Source organism: Teleopsis dalmanni, chromosome 1 (assembly GCF_002237135.1).
Source record: "Teleopsis dalmanni isolate 2A chromosome 1, ASM223713v2, whole genome shotgun sequence".
Classification (NCBI taxonomy): domain Eukaryota; kingdom Metazoa; phylum Arthropoda; class Insecta; order Diptera; family Diopsidae; genus Teleopsis; species Teleopsis dalmanni.
In genome coordinates this window covers 24,397,395-24,417,998 of record NC_051846.1, presented here as the reverse complement: position 1 = coordinate 24,417,998, position 20,604 = coordinate 24,397,395, and the positions used below count along the sequence as shown (strand labels likewise).

General features: G+C 26.6%; 1 protein-coding gene across 3 annotated transcripts; it reads right to left on the bottom strand.

Annotated features, from left to right (window-relative positions):
* Positions 1 to 1,813: 1,813 nt before the first annotated feature.
* LOC119671431 lies at positions 1,814 to 20,188 on the bottom strand. 3 transcript variants are annotated; one of them, XM_038082058.1, is made up of 5 exons: positions 20,147 to 20,188; positions 5,760 to 6,002; positions 2,268 to 2,601; positions 2,028 to 2,039; positions 1,814 to 1,939 (listed from the first exon to the last, which is right to left on the bottom strand). In XM_038082058.1, exons 2-5 carry the CDS (start codon positions 5,952 to 5,954, stop codon positions 1,872 to 1,874), a joined length of 609 nt encoding a protein of 202 aa, XP_037937986.1. In that variant the 5' UTR covers positions 5,955 to 6,002; positions 20,147 to 20,188; the 3' UTR covers positions 1,814 to 1,871. The 3 variants fall into 3 exon arrangements, with proteins under 3 accessions (XP_037937986.1, XP_037937985.1, XP_037937987.1); XM_038082057.1 differs by lacking the exon at positions 20,147 to 20,188 and adding an exon at positions 11,568 to 11,862; XM_038082059.1 differs by lacking the exons at positions 2,028 to 2,039; positions 20,147 to 20,188 and adding an exon at positions 11,568 to 11,862.
* Between the last annotated feature and the right edge of the window lie 416 nt (positions 20,189 to 20,604).

Below are 20,604 nucleotides of genomic sequence, written 5' to 3'. Positions count from 1 at the left end.
AATGTAAATGCAAAATATTTAAATTTCTTTTGCCACTAAATAAAACCTATTGTAGAATCCGATGGTGAACTAAATCTGAATTAAATCCGAACGATGGTGCCCTTCACTTCAGTGGAACCACTTGTTGAACAGTGCGCTGTTCCAACGTCCCACCATATATATGGTGTACTACAATCCAAACACTCGGAAATCTTATATTCAAAGTCGGAGTTAATACCAATTTAAGGTGTTTTGAATTCCGTTCGAATTCATGACGGTTCTTGAGAAGTTTGGGTGCAGTCAAATTTGAACATATAGGTCAAAGCTCGAATTCGCACATTTAGGTCGATAATATTTATATATAATTTATTAAATCTCCAACATGGTTTAAATTTATGCAAAAAATGTATTTCAAGAAAATGTCAAATAGGTACTTGGAAGAACAACAATTAATGGCCCGAATAAAATTCAGATCAATGTTTTAGTAGACGGCTTAGAATTGACTATGAAGCCAACAGATTAGATCGAAAAAAATGGAACACGTTTGTTTTAGGTAAGACTGAAACAAAGGAAAAGATAAGTTAATATTATAGTAAGCAGCCTTAACAGCATTAAAGTACATAATTGAAGAGCCATCATATTAGATCGGAAAACAAGGATCGCGTAACTTTAGGTAGCACTGAGGCAGAGATGAAGATTAATTGAGGTTATAAAACGCAGCGTTAGCAGTATGGGTGCACATCATTAAAGGGTCATTTAAAAATTATGGAACGCATTGGTTTAGAAAACAAAAATAAAGAAACTTAATCCTAGCCAAACAATTTGTTTTTGTAAATAAAAAAAAAAGATGGAACCTTTTCCATTAGAAACAATTATGAGTTCGAGGAGTTAATTACTAAAAAAAATACGTGATGTAAGATGTCATCATCAAAAATTAATGTACTAGAGTGAGACAAAAATACTTAAAAGTTGGATTGAACAGTCCTATGGTCCACTAGTAGACAAGTATAGCAGTAAAGTAAAGTAAAGAATGGTTCAAATTTAGCTTACAATATTAGTACGTGAAATTAAGCGAATTAGTTAATGATGGATTGTAAACAAATATCAAAAAAAGTTTCGATCTTCCAGCAAATACTTTGCAAACTTTAATATATAACTATCCCTTTCTAATTGTAACTGAGACGCTTACTTTCTATGCAAATCGGCTGTCTCATATATATAATCCGTTGTCTCATATATATAATAATTATTTGTATTTAATAATAAATATTTTCTATCGAATTTGCATTTATCGTAATTTGAAGAGAATAAATAAAAATACATTTAATATGCAGTCAAATAACAATATTTAATTTAAACATTTATATATATATATATATGTATTTATGTAAAGCATAAATGGATATTTATATATTTAACGAGAAATGGAAACACTTTTTTATATATATTTTGCTCATTTTAATTTATATATATTTTTATTTAATATTATAACATAATATATAATTATTTTTTTTAGTTATACATATATAATAAATATTTATTTAATAGTAAATTTTATACTGACCAATAATTTTCTTATAAACTACAGCAACAATTCTTAAATAATAATTTTATATATAGAAATAAAAAATATGTAAAAAAAATTAAATATTTGTATACAAATAAAAACGAAATATTTTTAAATACTTTTGTGTCTGTTCGTGTTGTTTTTCAATTATAATTACATTAAATACTATATAAATAATTAAAATAAAACTGGAATACTTTCTTGTAATTATTACAATACAACAAAATTACATCTAGAATTTATTGTATTGCATTTAAATTTTAATTAATAAAATTAATTATTTAATTAATAAAATTAATTATTTAATTAATTATTAATTTTGAGCTTAGTAGAAGTAACGTGCGTTTCGTTTACGGCCCATGTTGCAAATTTTGAAATGGCAGGGAGACATATCTGAAATGGAAGATAAAAGATATATTTATAAATTGAATTATTTAAAATTTGTATTATAATTAAATTAAATTAATCATGCAACACTTACAGTGCTTTCGAACTAAATGTTAGTAAAGTACAAGCATTAAACAGAGCAACCATCAATAAGCGCAAGTGCGTCAATAATTCCAAAAGAAATGCAAATTGTTAAAAAAATATCATTTAACACACATCCAATGCAAATGTAATGAAAAAATAAAATTTTATATTAAATATTAATAAATTATATACAATTAAAATAAATCTTAACACAATAATAAATATTTTACATAAAATTAATCAGACTTACATTGGACATTCTTTTTGATGCCATGATCCTTAAATGTGGCTTTTGCTTCTGTCACTGGAACCTTCAATTTGTTTTGTAACAATGGATCGGTTAGATCTGTTTGTGAGTGTTGTGATTCATTATCATTTGCATCATTAGTATAATAATCGGTACGTGCATCTGCCGAGTCTTGTGCAGAGAGTGTGGCCAAACGATGTAGACGATCTATAAAACGTGAATTTAGAACTTCATTATTTTCACTGTTGTCCTCTTCATAATCGCTCGCCAGTAGAAGGTCACGTAATCCAGGCCATTTTGATAAGTAATTTTGTTGTTGAGGAGGATGATAATTATTCTAAAATTAAATTAATAATTAAAAAATATGAAAAAATATATAATAATAGTAGCTAATAAATAATATTAAATACCTTAAATATTCTATAATAAATACTTATTTACTCAAAATACATGGATATGTTTGCGATTTCCGAGACACACCTATTTGGCAACAAAAATTTTAAAAAAAAAGCTATTTTAAACAAAATTTTTCATAGTGGTATATATCAATATTGATATATAACAATATCGAGGTATCGTGCTTAAGAAATTGTCGGTAGACGCCATTTGGTAAGACGCACCAAGCATTGCTCACAACAGTTGTTATATGGTAAAATGTCTTGAGCAATTTTTGTTAGTAATAATAATGTGAGAAGTTTATAAATTTTAACCTCTGCTATATATCTCAAGAAGAAAACATATAGCGCAGAGGCAAAAGAAATAATTAGCTATCAAATTGACGTACCGGAGAAATCAGAATCGCTTCAATATATGTAATCTCTGTCAATTTACCTAAAATCTCAATTGTTTGCAGGGAAAAAAAATGCCAAAAAAATGAAAAGAACTTTTAATAACACACTTCAGTTGTTATCTATGGCAGGCTCTATTAACATAAACCTGCCTCATTTAATATACTTCTTGTTAACCAATTCTTAACTACTTTAACCAGAAAGCATAAAGTCGTATTTGAGTTTCTTTCTTGAGTCTATTTTTTTCTTATAATAATACAAAATTGTAAAATATACTTATTATTTTGCCTAAAAATATAATCTATGTCCGCACACGACAGGCACGCTTCTAAAGCAATTATGCCATAGAGTTAGAAGTAAACTAATAAATTGATTACTTTGATAAATAGTAATTAATTGCTCATCAGGTTCGCGTGAGTCATTATGAGTGCTGGAAGCACCGTTAACACTTAATTTATAAAAAGATAACAACAAATATATTATCTGTAAAATACTGATATGTCAGTCATAAAAAAATTTAAATGGAATGAATATGTATATTCCCAAACATGAAACCTCACTTAGTAATTTATTGTATATTTTATCTCCTTAATTCTAATCAAATTAAACACATTTAAAAATAAATTTGGCGCTTAATTTTAACATATAAAGTTAATCCCATCAATTTTATTTGATTATAAGAACTCTATATTATTTTCTTAAGATATACAGCAGATGAAATACATGAGATGAGAACAAAGCCATTAAAGAATGCGTATATGAAAGAATGTTACGAGTTCATTGAACTCCTCCCAGAACTAACTTCTCCATATTTGAGAAAATAAATACAAGAACCAGACTTATAAAAATAATCTTCAATATATACCTGATTTTTTGCTCGCCTATCAAAATAATTAAGATCGCCAGTTTGATGGAAGGATCAAATTATATTAATACTCTAAAAAACATATATCAAAATATACACATAACATAATCTTGTAACGAATAATGTCACCTAGTTCTATCAAGAACAATGGAATGGAAGAAAAGTGTATTATGTTTTTGAAAGGATTTACTAAAATTACAGATAGCAAAAATAACTTTTGTTGTATTCTTATTATTAGCAATATTTTTAAATACTACTTTTATTTCGGAATTCACTTATATCTGATAAAGTAATTCGTCAATCATCGTATGTGTGTACCAAGCCATTGTAGTATTTATCTACTTATTATCGGTATATTTAAGAAAAGCTTTATTCATTTGTTTTTAGGTTACACTATATACGAGACACGATTGATTGTTAAACTTGGAATAATTAGCCCAAACCCCTTAGGACGCCTTAATATGGTCGGCCTCTCTGAGTTTCTGATATACTTAATATATTTATTAGTAAAAAAATATATCACGTTTTATTTTAATCTCTTTTATTTTCTTATATGTTATATTAAACTTAATATTAAAATAACAAACAATTGCGAATTTTTTGCAATTTCTTGAAACTTGTTAAAAATTATACGAGGATGGACATATTTTAAAATTTTTTGAAACATTCTAAATTGTGCGGGGTAAGCATGTTGTGTGTAAATCTTTTCTTCCTCTAACTTTTTTCTTCATTCTTCTTCTTCTTCTTCTTTCCTTGTCCTTTTTCTTTTTCTTTTTTCTTCTTCTATTTTCTTTTTCTTTCTTCTTCGTATTTCCTCATCTTATTTGTTCTTCGAATTTCTTTTTCTCATTTTTTCTTCCTATTTCTTCTGCATATTTCTTCTTATTTCTTTTTATTATTTCTTCTTCTTATTTCTTCTTCCTATTTTTTCTGCATATTACTTCTTCTTATTTCCTTTTCTTATTTCTTTTTCTTATTTCTTCTTCCTATTTCTTCTGTATATTTGTTCTCCTTATTTCCTTTTCTTATTTGTTCTTCTTATTTCTTTTACTTATTTCTTCTGCATATTTTTACTTCTTTTTATTATTTCTTCTTATTTCATCAGGATTCTTACCTTCTTATTTCTTCTGCATATTTGTTCTCCTTATTTCCTCTTCTTATTTGTTCTTCTTATTTCTTTTTCTCATTTTTTCGGCAGATTTCTTCTTCTTATTTGTTTTTCTTATTTCTTTTTCTTATTTCTTCTGCATATTTCTTTAGTAAATAATATACGACTTAGTCAGCCAATATTCAAAACTCATAAAACTAATTATAAAGTGCTTATCAATCTTTTGTGGATGTATCCTGACATTTATATCATTTCCATAACTAAAATCAAATGTTATATGTCCTAAATCAGGGTTGTCCAAAGTGCGTTCCCCAGCCGCATGTGGCCCATGCCTAATGTTTGCACGGCCCTCGACATATTTTTAATCTACTACAATTACGCAAATTTTCTACTGATGTACTGACCGGACCTAATAAGTCTGTTGTATGAAACTTCTTTATTCCTAAACCAGAAGTGGTGGTTTTATAATATTAAAAATACATATATTTACAATTTAATTTAAAAGCCAACCTTAATTATACAATTTTAAAGGGGTTATTTTATTTGGCTATCAGAAATAAATTATCAAATACTCAAACATAATAGGAAACTTGATATGCTGACTTGCAAATTTTGTTAAATAAATTCTGTAGAACTATTACCTGAAAGCTAACCTAACTGAGCCATATTTCATAATTTTTTAATCAATTATAAAATTAGAAATAAAATAATTTAAAAATATTTTGTTTATTTACCAATTCGTTTAATACAGTATCTTCATTGACATTTGCCAGTAGTTCATTGAGCAAAGCTTGGGATGGCACGTTACGTCGCGCTGCATACGCACCCAGGTCCTGCCGCCCACCATATGCGTCACCACTCATTAACAGCACAATTATTGACAGGACAATGGCGGTACACAATTGATTGTGTTTAAATGTCATTTCCATTGTAGATACTAAGAGTTCCTGCGAAAGCGCTCCAACTGAAGGAAGGTGCTGCAAGGAGAGAACACAAATATTGGAATATATTCACACGTGTAAAGGCAAGTGTTAACATTGTACTATTTTAATAAAAAACAAAAAAAAGTAAGTAAGTTAAAAGTAAACAAGAATATAAATGTTATCAAAACAAACTTATGCGTAAATATGAAAAACAAGTGAAGTGAATGGCAAGAGGCAGAGCATTTATGCCCCCATAAATATGCTACAAAATTTAAATATTTCGCTTGCAAAAACAGGAACGTTAGGGAAAAATATGGAAAACAGTTTCTAACCAACGCAAAGGTAGTGAAAAGTTTTTAATTTGTTGTTGTTGTTACTTTCGCTTGTTGTAGGTTCTGAACTCTTTTATTTTCATATGCATACAAGGATTTCGGTTTCCTATTTCAATTGCGGCGCACAAAGGACCTGCAAAGTTCAACAAATGTTGAAATTTCAACACCTGACATAAGTCACGTTGCAAAGGCGCATTTATTATGCCAACAGAAAGTAAAATGTAAGTTGGTTGGTCAGAAATTGGCACAATCTAAATCACAAAAAAAAACTTCTAAAAATAATTGTTATGCTCAATATTCATTTTAAAGTAAAAAATAAATTGCTCCACAATTAAATATTCCCTTTAACATTATTTATTGGGTCAGCTAAAAAGTAACTACCGCAGATTCACTGAACCAAGGAAGCAGCAACTTCCCACGCTGATACAGATTAATTAATCTGTGGAAACTTATGCACTCTTCAATCTAATTGAGTTTGAGTACGAACTTTTACTTGGAATGGCATTAATATTTGAAATTTTAAAATTTTAATGACTTCACTGTAAATAAATCGTTGACTGCATCTTTAACTTTTAGGTACTCTCGGCGCTTAGGTAGAATTTCAATGGCAACAGTGCACATCTCTGGTGATTTCTCGGCGCCTATAGGCAATGCTGGTGATAAACTTTTCAACTCAATCTGCGTGACAAATATGCGTCTTTTATATAATTTTTTACAATTTTTTTCTGTTTTTTGTTAAAACACTTCTAGGCGCATGCCAACTTGATTTATGCTTGCCTTAGCTTCTGATAAGATTTGCTACCAAAATAGGCACTAATTATCATTTTTCATACTAAACTAATGTATATACATATTTACTTTATATATATTAGCGAGTTGTTTAAAGTATCTTTGCTTGTATTAGATTTCAAGGTCTGATTTGTAATGGTTTTAATGAACTTAAAATAAAGAAATTATTATTTACTTTTTTCTATTTAAATGGAAAATCAAAGGAAAGAACTTTCTAGAAATTTCAATCTAAAGCTAATTTGTTATTATTTTGTTCATGCATTTGAAAGGCAAATATTTCCAAAACAAAATTTTTAAAGAATTTAATTAAAAATTATATATTCTATGACATACAATCTATTTCAAATGAAAAAGTTTACAATAGTAAATAAAATATCGTTAATTGGGTTGGCTTGATCCCACACCAGTACCAAAAATCATTAACGAATAATTAAACCAATAGATTTTTCCACAGATAACTGATGATGGTTATTTGGCGATATCCGAAACAGTTGTACGGTGATCCCAAGAATCCACTTGACTAAAAAACAACTTTTCAAAATTTTTTAAATTAACTTAATACAATTAATATTAAGCTATGGAGTTTTGCATTGTGACTTAGAGATATTTGTACACTCTGCATGGACTCGAAAGATTTTTTCAAATTTCTATAATTACTATAATTTCCAGTTTTCTCAATAAATCTAATGGCGATTTCGATTTGTAAATCTGCTCTTTAAATGCACTTTCAGTGCAATTTTCATATTCGGTTGGTAAATCTCGAATAAAAACACTCGAGACAAATTTATAACACTCTAGATATTTAGTCAGTGTAGCAAAATTACACTCGTACACTCGTTTTATATGACGTATAGACTGCGATTTGACTTAATACATGTATTTGTAAAATATATAGTATTTGTACTAACATCACTACAAAAATTGGATTGGATTACAAAATTTGACAGATCAAGAGTAAATCTAGATTGAATCCAGATTTACCAATCCAAAACGTTATAAGCTAATCTGAATCTTATATTTGCATTTAAACAAATTTAATTTATTTCTACACAATTATTTAAATAATTTTACCAATTTATGGGAAACTTTAATCAAAGTCCATATTTTATTTAAGAATTAAATATGATGCAATATAAGCTCATTTTTGAGGCACTTATCTTTTTTGATAAGTGTAGTAGCAATGCTGCCGGACTAAAAGCACTGCGTTTATTTTTAAAAATTTATTAATTATATTTTAACTAATTAATTTTGACCCTTATCACCCAACTCCCACGAAATGATTATCATGTCTACTTAATTTATTTGCAGTCATTAAAACAGAAGATTTTTTGAGACTGTCTGCAACAGAAGCGGCGAACCTTTTTGTGTTTTCAGTTTTCATAAAAAAAATAGCTTGACGTAACATACTCAATGATAAATATTTATATATTAGATAAATAAATAAATAAATATATTATACATGAATACAATTAAATAAGTTAGCAGTATAAAAATAGTAACAATAAATAAATATAAAACAATTGATCAATTTCAGTGATAATTATAATGAAAAGATTTACTTTAGGTTGTAAGTAACTTTAATAATTTTGTGTTAAAAAAATATAATTACATGGTCTTAAATTAGTTAGTTGGTCTTACAACTATGTTTAGATTATTTTAATAAATTAAACAATTTATTCTACAGCAGCTGCAATCGTATAACTTCTCTGATTAGCCGTCGGTTACCAACCTGAATTCACTTTGCAGCTCACTTGCTAATCTTGCCTTAAGTCCCACGTATTTAATATTGCTTATGCTGGTACTACAATATCTATTATATGTGGTGTTATTATTTGTAAAAAATAATAACAGATTGTTATAGAAACCTATTAACAGTTATTAATAAGTTGTAAGAAAGCTATATTTCAACCTATAAGATATATTGTGTTAAGAAAGTCTCCTAAGCCCTTAGTCTACTAAGTCTACACTTGAACAGTTTAAGATATTTGTCTTATTTATTTTTCTCTTATTTAAGATTCCAGACCTTATTCCTTTTTATTTGACCTTATTCGGTTCAAATAAAACTGGGCAGATAAAATAGACTAAAGTTTCACTTTGTATCTCACAGAATCTGTCAGCATTTTTTTAGCCCGTCTTTAAAAAATATTAGTTAATAAGTGTATATCTAGTGATTAATCTGTATTTAAATCAGATCAAATATAAGGAACCAAAAATAAAATAAAAAACCTGTCATCATTTTTGTTACAAAATCAAAAAAGCTGTTCAGATTGTCTTAGGGCTTTAGTATTAGTATAGACCACTGATTAATCTGAGTGATGCACTACTGAGATTGTTGAAACTTAAATTATAATTATCTGTTTAAATTGTTTTATGCATTTTTGAAGCATCTTTGAATTCAGATCTATAGATTGAAAAAATAGCCAATATTTTTGTTGTGGACTCGATACCTATTAAGCTATTCTCTTAAAATTTTTGACAAGGATTAAGACCATTGATTAAAATTACTGCATCTCTGCTTTCAGATTTCAGAAATCTTTGCATTCATTTTAAAGAAGAAGACTTTGGACAAATTTCTTAATAATACCAGTAAAGAAAATAAGTAGAAGTAATCCCCTTCACACATTTTTATTCACTTATATCACGATACATTCTGTAAATATTTGAATTGTTTATAATACAAAATAAATTATTTTCTTATCAAATAATTAAATAAAGTATCATTATCATTAAAACGTATCTTAATTAACGGTGTAGCAACCCATTCTGCGTATGACATACCTCCCTTAGGCTATAAAAATAGCAATTTAATTATAATTTCTACAGTTTTTTTTTCGTTTTTTATTTTTTATATATATGTAAATATATTACATTTGACAGTAAAAAAATTGGAAGTAAATTCGCCCACCTCTGAAAAAGTTTAAATGTTATGAGTCGCAATCGCACTCCACTGTCGCAGTGCGTAATTAACATTACTATTAATTTTTAATTAATAAAACTGTCAATTCTTTTTTTTTTTTTCTTGAAATATATATTAAAATTTTTTAGCTTTAATTATTGGATGGAAATTTTTCTGTATGAGCATGGAAAAAATATTAACGAAACAGGAAATAAAATTAGTTGATGAAACATTTTGATTTAAATTAAATTAAAAGTACAAAAAAAAACATCTTTTACTTTTTAATATTATATTTTCATTATGTTTTTGTAGAAAATCTTAAATCTTTCTTTAAACTTAGACTGAACTTACTCCTTGATCTTGAAACGTACTATCTCTCAATACTCGATAATGATACTTTAGACGTATAAAGTAATATTATTAACTGACTTTAAAGGTTCAAATTTGATATCTCTATGGATATATTACATTCATTTGTTAGTTAGACTTGGCTACCTACCTTCTGTGTTGTTTATAAAAATTATTAAAAATGTCTAAAGTCTTTTTAGAAGACCAATCAGCCATGCCTACCCATACTCTCTTTTGTTCCTAAAAGTTTTTTAAATGTCTAACTTGGATTTTTGGAAAATAATAAGAAATTTAATTTAGAGATACTTCTTAATGAAATTGTCATCGATATATATTAATTACCTTTTAATGATTATTAAATACAATCAAAAATTGATTGCATATCTAAGAACTTAGTCTTTCTACAAAAAGTTTCTAGTACTGTATGTTTAATTTTATAAATTTTTAGAACATGTCATAAACGAGCAATAGTAATAAATAATATAAATTGCAATACCAGACTAAATAAAATTGTCGTCGATTTATAATAATTTCCATTAACTAATTTTAAATCAAAAGCTTGAATATATTTTTTAGGTAAATAAACCTAGTCCCAGTTTTATAATGCATACTTAGGTGGAGTAACCCCGTACTGTATGATATTGGGCACTTAAGTAATACTTAAAATTCAAACATACTTAGGTTGAGTAACCCCTAAGTGTATGATATTGGGCACTTAAATAATACTTAAAATTCAAATATACATATATCATTTTAGCATCAAATCCACACTTAAGTGTTAAGACCTAATTGTAAAAGGACCAATTGTAAAAGGGCCCTTAAAATATTTTTAACAAAGAAAGTTTTTAACAAAGAGCTTTTATTATATATTGATAAATAATTAAACTTATTATTAGTGCAAAAATAATCAAGAACTTTTTTTTCTTCTCTATTAATAGTGCAAAAAATTTAAAACTTTATTCGTCGGGTCGATAATAATTCTTAAATTAATAATTACAAAATGATAAGTGCGAAAAAATAAATAAAATAAAAAGAAATCGATGACTAAATTAATATACCATTGTAATATATTGATGTTGAAAATTACCGATTAGAAACTATATCGAATCAGAAATTTAAAACCTTAACACCTGCAAGAGCAGGTGTACACTTCAAAATCAAGGGCTCAATACAAAAAAGTTTCATTTATAAAAAATTATTTATTCTTTACAATATAAAAATTTAAACAAATAAACAACTTAACACCCCACTTACTTGATAAGTATTTTTATAGACACTCTTAAAACGCACTCTTAAAAAATGCACGCACTCCTGAAGATACTTTTTTATTGAAAGTCAAATTCACAATTGAGCCGCGGTTTTACTGAGGAACGTCTCTAGCAAACATGCAGTGTTTACCGACTTTGAAGACCGTTTGACGCTATTAAGGCAGCATTTTCAGTTTTTATTACATCTGCCGGAGTGTGTGAATCAGACCCTCGCTATACACAACAGAATCCAATTATAACGATAAGGTAATTTTTAATCGAATATAATTGACACGTTGACGTTTTGTCATTAGTTTATTAACAGCAACTGATTTTAATTGTCAAACAGAAACTGATACTGGCACTGATAATTTGAATGTAAAGCAGTGATACAATCTGGCTAAAATTGGTTAAACGAAGTTTATCACAGAGCAGTAGGCAGCAGAGTAAATATTGCTAAGCAAATTTTGCATTATTGCAACAATTGCAATTGCAAAAATGAATTTAAATTTTAAATGCAGTAGAAACGACCTTAAAATGCACTACCAATAACATATAATATTTCATTTATTTTGTTACTACTTAATTATTAAATAACTTTGTTAAATAGTGAAAATTACTTAGTATAATTAAGTCATACTTCATAATACTTCTTAACTTATCATAAATTTAAGAAAAACTAGATATGATATATAGTACATCCAACAACAAACTTATTGTTTCAATAAAAGCACTTGCTGATAAATACTAAAGCAAAGAATCTATAGTACAAAGAAGTGCCACGCTCATACAAACGAAATACCCACTTTATTTTGCTGGTGGATTTATAATAAATCCACCCAACCTCATGCAACAATGTTCGATCGAGTCACAACTGGTATGATGTTCAGTTCAAACTCATTGCAACCCACAATTGTTTTTATACGCCTGTTTCTTTTGCCTTTCTTGTTTTTATTTGTCTATTTAATTCATATACATGGATTAGTAACGAAAGTGAATGGTAAAGAAATCCCTCAAATAATTTTTCGATATACTTTGTTGCTTTATCTTATTGTACTGGAAAGGCCCCTATCATAGGAGTAAAGAGTAATAGAATTTATTATTTTTTTTATTGCAACAAATGATGCACTACAAAAAGCATTATGTATGTACAAATGTGATATTGGAGACATTAAGTCTGCAGTATATTAATATGTATGTTTTTATTGCACATTTATGCATATATTTTACCTCAAAAGGAACTACTTCTTAATAGTTTGAATTTTTGGTGACTTTTTGTGATTATTTTAAAAAATATTTTTAAGATTCATATAAAATTGTTTGAAAAGTATTTTAAAGAAAATAAAAATATTAGAAAAGTAAGAAAAATTATATTGAAAAAATGTATAGAAGTCACTAAAACCACTAATAATGCTTCCTGGTTTGAGGAAGCGCATGAATGCTATTTACAAAGGATTGTTAAAATTGGAAAAGTCAGAAAAAGGAAAAAATCAGATTTGAGACATAAATAAATTTGTAATGAGTTTTTATACTACAATTCATAACAATATCAAACAGGTAATTTTGTTTCATATGCTATTAAATTCAAAAACTTATCAAACGTACACAATTTTGACTTCGTCACTGAAATGCTGTTTGATCGTTTGAACATTTTACAGCGAACAAACATACAAACATGCATATAATGTAATACAGAGGGTTGCATGTATGATTGAATACGTATGCAGTCAGGTTTTTGTCAGCCTTACTCGACTCACATATAGGTTTGAACTGAACATCATACCAGTTGTGACTCGATCGAACATTGTTGCATGAGGTTGGGTGGATTTATTATAAATCCACCAGCAAAATAAAGTGGGTATTTCGTTTGTATGAGCGTGGCACTTCTTTGTACTATAGATTCTTTGACTAAAGTATACTCTTCATATACTCATCAAACCAAAAAGAATTATACACGTTAATATTATTCATCTTACGTACTCTCTTTACTATAAAGTAAATAATAATGAAAACCCTTTAGAAAGGCAACGGAAAAATATGCGATCTTTATGGAGCCTTTCACATATTGATCCTTATACTGGATTCACACGATAGTTTTGTTTATAATTTTAGCTGTCAATTGTTCTTGCTTTCAATGCAAAATAAAAATTTTTGACAGCTAAACAAAAGTCTCGTGTTAATCCAGTATTAAACTTAACCTCACCAACACACAGAATTTTTTATTATATTATAAGTATCAACCCTGTTTTTTATCACTCATAAATATATCTTTATTACAACTCTATTAATCTATTACTATATTTGTAGAATTACAAAAAAACCAATGATATATATTTAATATTTTTTTTTCAAGTACATTTAAAATTTTCAACTTTCTTCCTTTTTAATAATTATTATACATAAAAATAAATAATTCAATGAACACTATTTTTTACTTTTTAATAGATATTGTTAGCAATAACACTTTCAGTACTTAGCTATTCCATTTAATTATCAAAATCAAAAACAAATTTTATTCACTAGAAAGAAATAATTATGGTTTATCTCTTTCTAATTAAAATTATGGTTAGAGTACTAAGATGTCCTCTGTAAAAACAAACTTAAACTAATTCGCAAATCTTGGTATATACTATCCTTGTCACTCAATATCCTTCTTAGAAAAGCTCATTCTGTTAAACTTCAAACTACACTCATTAAAAGTGAAAGTTATACATTGTGAATTCTATATAAAAATTTAGAATAGTTATAACATGTTCCCATTGCCTTCATTAAAGCAATTTACTTGATTTCGTTCACTAAAGAAATTTAATTAACTATCCAAAGCGCTTTTGTGCTTTTTAACTTAATTAAGAATAAATCAAGAGAAATTACACCAAAAAAGGCGAAAGCAACATAGCAAAATATAATTCCCAAAAGGGAAATTTTTGAAATTTATCATATTTCACATATAAAAGATAATGTAATTAAACAAAAAAACAATAATTCGAATAAGACGTACAGAAAACTCTTCTAGAATTATCACAAACCTCTTTGACACTCTTTCTCATGCATAAATCAACTTGTGCCAATGGAAACAACCAAACCTTAATTTGATTAATATATGTAAATTGATTCAGCTGCAGAGGGAACATAGTATTAAGAAAAATCTTATATCAGTAGTTGTATTATAGATATCAATGAACGTACTTCTGTTTATGTGCTCTTTCTGATAAATACTGATTAATAAAGATTACGTTAAAAATATTCTTGTTAATAATAAGTCAATAATAAGTTAATAATTAAATTTTATTTAAACTAATTGTTACCAATAAGAAAAACATAAATCTATATAATACAGTGCCGTATTCTCTTCACAACATAATCTACATTAAATAGACTACAAAATACTAAAATAAAAAATATTTCCCCATTGGTTCAATACTGACTATGCCACTGATATACTTTTTTTTTACTGCTGTCCTTCTTTCCTAAGTGGAGCATAGGGCCTTCTGATATAATGAAATGGAGTAAGAAGAACTAATTTTTAATTTAGTGAATTTTTGGCTCGAAGCTTTTTTTAAGTATCGCCAAATATCCACCATAGGAAGTCTTTAGAAACACATATTTATAATTTTAAAATGTTGGTATACAATTTAAAGACTGCATAACTAGACCGCTAACTCTGTTAAAGACTTGAAAATCAGAGATCATTTTATCGTATAAATAACTTTACATTTTATGTTATTAATTAAATAATATTGCCATATATTATGGATAGTTCCACACAATGCTATTTCACAGTATAAAATAGAGAACATTCTATTTGATAAGTGATAAAACTCTATTGTTAAGTGTTTAATTGGAGAATATTCTTCCAGTAAAAATCAAATTTATAAATGAGCTTATTAGATCTAACACTTGTTAACCGAACTCACCGACTGTTCTTTGGGTGTTCCGCACTATAAAACAACAAAACTTGTTTAGTAATCAGAAGAACATTAGCTAACACGTTTAAACTAAACCAATCCCATTTAATTTGGTATTAAGTAGTTTACTGATTAGTTCGCAGATTATTTATTTATTAAGAGATTCCCAAGTAGAAAATTTTCTAAAATACATGGATTTTCTACTTGAATTGATATTGAATTGTTAACATTTTTTATACTTAAGTTCTCAGAATTATATGTATACTGGTATATACATGTTTGATAAAGTATATATAAACATACACAAACAATTAATCAAGTAATTTTTTAATTATAAGAAGAAATTTAGATAAATTATTGTAAATAATATTATTTACAGAATATTTATTAATTAATTAATTTAATGTGCACAAATAAAATGGGAATGGTTTTATTTGAAAATCGAATATAAATAAAAAAAATTATTTGACATTTACGGCCGATTTCAAATGGTAGCTGACCTAAGTATGAAATTACGTACCATAGTATGTCATTATAAAAAATGTGATTAAGAGAAATCGAAATATAGATGTAGTTATAAAATTGTACTATAAAATATCTAATGAACAGCGCACCAATGATAGACTATGACTAAATGAGGAAAGCAAATTCTTTTCAAAATGCAATTTACCAACTATTTGCACTTAATTATAATATCAATTGTATTTACTATTGACCCCGGAAAGCGCAATCCCCAATCGAAGTTGTCACACAGCCTTCAAGAGTTACCCCTTGATAGTGAACCAGTGTCTCTGCTAGGTAATATTACTCACAGCAAATCAAACCTCCAGTGCTTTAAGTTGGGTTTGTGCACAAGCTTTGGCACCAGTCACATAAAATCAACCGTCAACGAAGAATGTAAAGCAACCTCAAAAATTTACCTTGATATTTGACTCCCCCCGCAATAACCGCGGTTGATGTACATGACTGAATTAGTCATGCAAACAGACAAAGAGGCTTAAAGAGGAGTGAGGTGTCATGCCGAAATCCCATGACAAGATGTTATAGCGAAATAAAGTAAGTAAACGAAGATATGTTTTTAAAGAAAAAGTTTAAATAGTGATTTTCTTGACACGATTATTATCTTTCTTGTTTTCGTGCTCTATTTGCTAACATTGAATCGAATATACCATATTTACAAGTAACATATGTAAAATAATTTATTCTAAAATTTTAATTAATAGTTTTTCATTTAACTGTTCAAAATCGCTTTTAAGGCAAAAAAACGATTGGACGATTATACGATTTGGAATGGACCATTGGGCGATACGATTAGGAAGATTGAACAATACAATTAGGATGAAGGACGATTCATTCATTTGTAATCATGGTGGCACGCATGATCACACCTAGGGCATAAAGAATATCCCGTTAATACATAAATGAAGCTTTTGGACTACTAGCGATAGTACTGTAACTGAAAGTATCGATACTTATAAATGGATGGATTAGCATTTATCACATAAGGGAGTAAAGGATTTTCCATAACCAACTCCAGAATAAAACAAAAGAAAGGAAACTTTATTTAGAATTAGACGATTACAGGGAAATTACCATAATCTCGCCCACATAAGGAATTAAATTCTAGAATAAAAGAAAAGGAAAGAAAGGCAAAAAAGTACATGTTCGAATTTATAAGATATATATCAAATATTTAATAAAATTTACTTCAATAAAATTATTTGTGTAAAACGTTGACTAAAAGTCTTCTTAATTTAGAATTCTCAAAATGCAAAATACATTTATAAAATTTGTATATATATACTATATATACAGTCAAACTTCCATAACTGGAAGTACCAATTTGCAAAGAAAAGGTTCGACTTATGAAGACTTCGAGTTAAAGAATTGTATGTCATTTGCTCTCTAAACCCTGTTCCACTCTATTTAGTGCGAGTTATAGAAAATTCGACTTATGGAAGTTTGACTGTATACGTATATACCATATGTATATACCATATATATATTTTTTGTATATATTTGTAGATATATAATATATTTGCGAATATAATAAAAACATTTTATGCCCATGTAAATAGCTTACTATAAATATAGATCGCATTGAAAATGATAAAAATCTATTCTTTTCCAATAAGAATTGCATTAAGTTATATACATATATTAATTTGGAATGTTTTGACCATCCCAATATTATTCACATATTTTTTTAGTATAGATGAAACTAATAATAATTATTTACAATCAAAATCTGCATTTGTAGTTCAGTAAAAAAAAGAGCAAAACAAATGAAAGAAATCACAATTTTTGTATTAAATTCCAACAATAAGGTCACTCTCAACTGAAAGTATTTCTATGATATTATATTTGTACTTCATGAGAATTGTATTTATAAAATTAGTTCGACAATAATTTATTAATTGCGAATACGGCGTTAAGACTTTTTTTATAAATTTTGTTTGAAATAACTAAACAACATATTAACTATTTACTTAAACAACCTATTTGAAGCTGACGGCATAACAAGACCACGTTTAGTCATAGTATCCATAGTTGTAATAAATGACAATATAAATATCATATATCTAAAAATAATATTCTTTATCTCTCATATCACAATTCATACATAATCGCTTAAACTATTACATATTAAATACATAATCGCTATTGTTTCCTGTAGTCAATTTTGACATTAAATGTATAATTTCAAAATTGATAGAAATTAAATTAACACGCAATTTCGAATATGATAAGGAAATTTTATGCCCATAAAAAAAATTTGGAACCTACGCACACTTTTTTAATCAAATCCATTTTATGACGACAAAATTGTCAGAGCTGCGTTACTTTTTCAGAGGGAAGCAGCACTGCCCTATCATTTACCATGAAAATCACGAGACTTCAATATTTTTATTATACATATTAATAATATTATTTTTTTATTTAATGTTTTTGTATATGTTTTGTAATATTGCAAAATAAATATAAAAAAGTATTAATTTCACTGATAATTATTTTGTGCTAATTATAAACTTGATTTGCATTTCGTATCTGTACTTAAATTTATACACAGAAATAAATGTATTTTTATACTGAACATAAAATTTTTTATAGGTTTCAAGGATTTTATGTGGGTTATCAAAAAATCTGTTGCATATAAAACCGTCGAGTATAGCATGATTTTCTTGCCTTAACTCAATGATATTCTTGTCGTCATTCCATATTTTTTTTGCATTTAATAGAACTCCAATGGAGCGTAAAATATTTAAAAATAACTGATCGATTCTTTTTTTGAAGTATAAGTATATAAATAATTTTTTAATTATTTATTATATATTCAAAATTAATTAATGTAAACAATTTTATTAATTCTTTCTGTATATATATTTATATATAAAATATATAAAAATATATAAAATAATTTTAAAAATATATATATATAACATTTAATTTAATTTTAATTTTGCCATGTTTATCTATATATCTACCTATCTAATTTATATATACTATATATGACATCATAAGAAAATATTACTTTTAAAAGTATTTTTTCTTCACAATAGAAAATATATTTTAAATATTTTTTAAACAAATATTAAAACTATATTTTCTAATGTTAAGAAAAGACTTTTAAAAGTAGTATTTTCTTATAATGTCGTATATAGTATATATAAATTAGATAGTTAGATATATAGAAAAAAATAGCAAAATTAAAATTATATTAAATATTAACAATAAGCTATTCTAAGCGTCCTGAAGCAATTGAATAAAAAAAAACTTCTATAATTTAGAAACTTATTTCTTCGGAAAATTTTAAATATAACTAAGTTCCTATAACACATAACGCCTCTAAAATTTGCCCCTGTAAATGTATGATTTCACCTAAATACAAGAACTAAACAAATTATTTAAATAATCGAAGATAATCGAAATATCGGAAAAATATTTTAATAAAATATAATTTGTTTTTAAATATAAATAATAAATTATAGTTTTTTTTATTTCTATTTAAATGACCAATTAGACTGTTTTTAAATTATTATATTTTAAATTTTGTAAGTAAATTTTTAAAATTATTTTATTATATTATTTCAACTATATCTCTACTTTATTGAAACTATCGACAATATGAGAATAATGTGATATATATAAATAAATATTTTTTTTAATTAGCAAAAATTAATTTACTATATAATTTCAACAATATCTCTGCTTTATTGAAACTATCAACAATATTAAAATCATCTGATATATTTAAATGAATATTTTTTTTAATTAACAAAAATTCTCTTTAAATCACTCACCTTATAAATTGACTATATATAAATGAATATTTTTTTTTTAATTAGCAAAAATTATTTTACGATATAATGTCAAATATATCTTTATTTTAAATTATCGACAATATGAAATTCATGTGATATATATAAATGAATATTTTTTTTTATTAACAAAAATTATTTTACTATATTATTTGAAATATATCTTCACTTTAAACTATCGACAATATGAGATTCATGTGATATATATAAATGAATATTTTTTTTTATTAACAAAAATTATTTTACTATATTATTTCAAATATATCTTTACTTTAAACTATTGGCAATATGAGAATCATCTTATATATATAAATGAATATTTTTTTGTTTTAATTAACAAAAATTGTCTTTAAATCACTCACCTTATAAATTGACTACAATTTTTAATTGACGTTTCTTACAACACAATTATATTAATATAGAATTAATATTAAGTATATTTTTTAAACGAAAAAACCAAAAGAAAAATTGTATCTTCGACTTTTCACTTAAAATCTTAAGCGCACTTCCGTTTCTGTTTCAATTTCGAAACTTAACTGTTAACTGTTCGTCAGCAAATGAAGTGCGTTGATGATTTGCGAGTGATTTTATATGCACAGAAATTTTAAAATTTTAAGGTCTTAGACAACACCACCGACAACTATAAGAAGGACTACCGACAGCTGAAAGTATCTGCAACAGGTGAACCTGTATTTACACCCGCGTTAGCCTTTGACAATTATTCAAAAGTATTCAACTCAAATGCCGACGTCGCGATGGAAGGCAAGAATGAAATGCAGAGCCGAACCCACGACTACTTGCGCAGGACAGTTATCCTTTC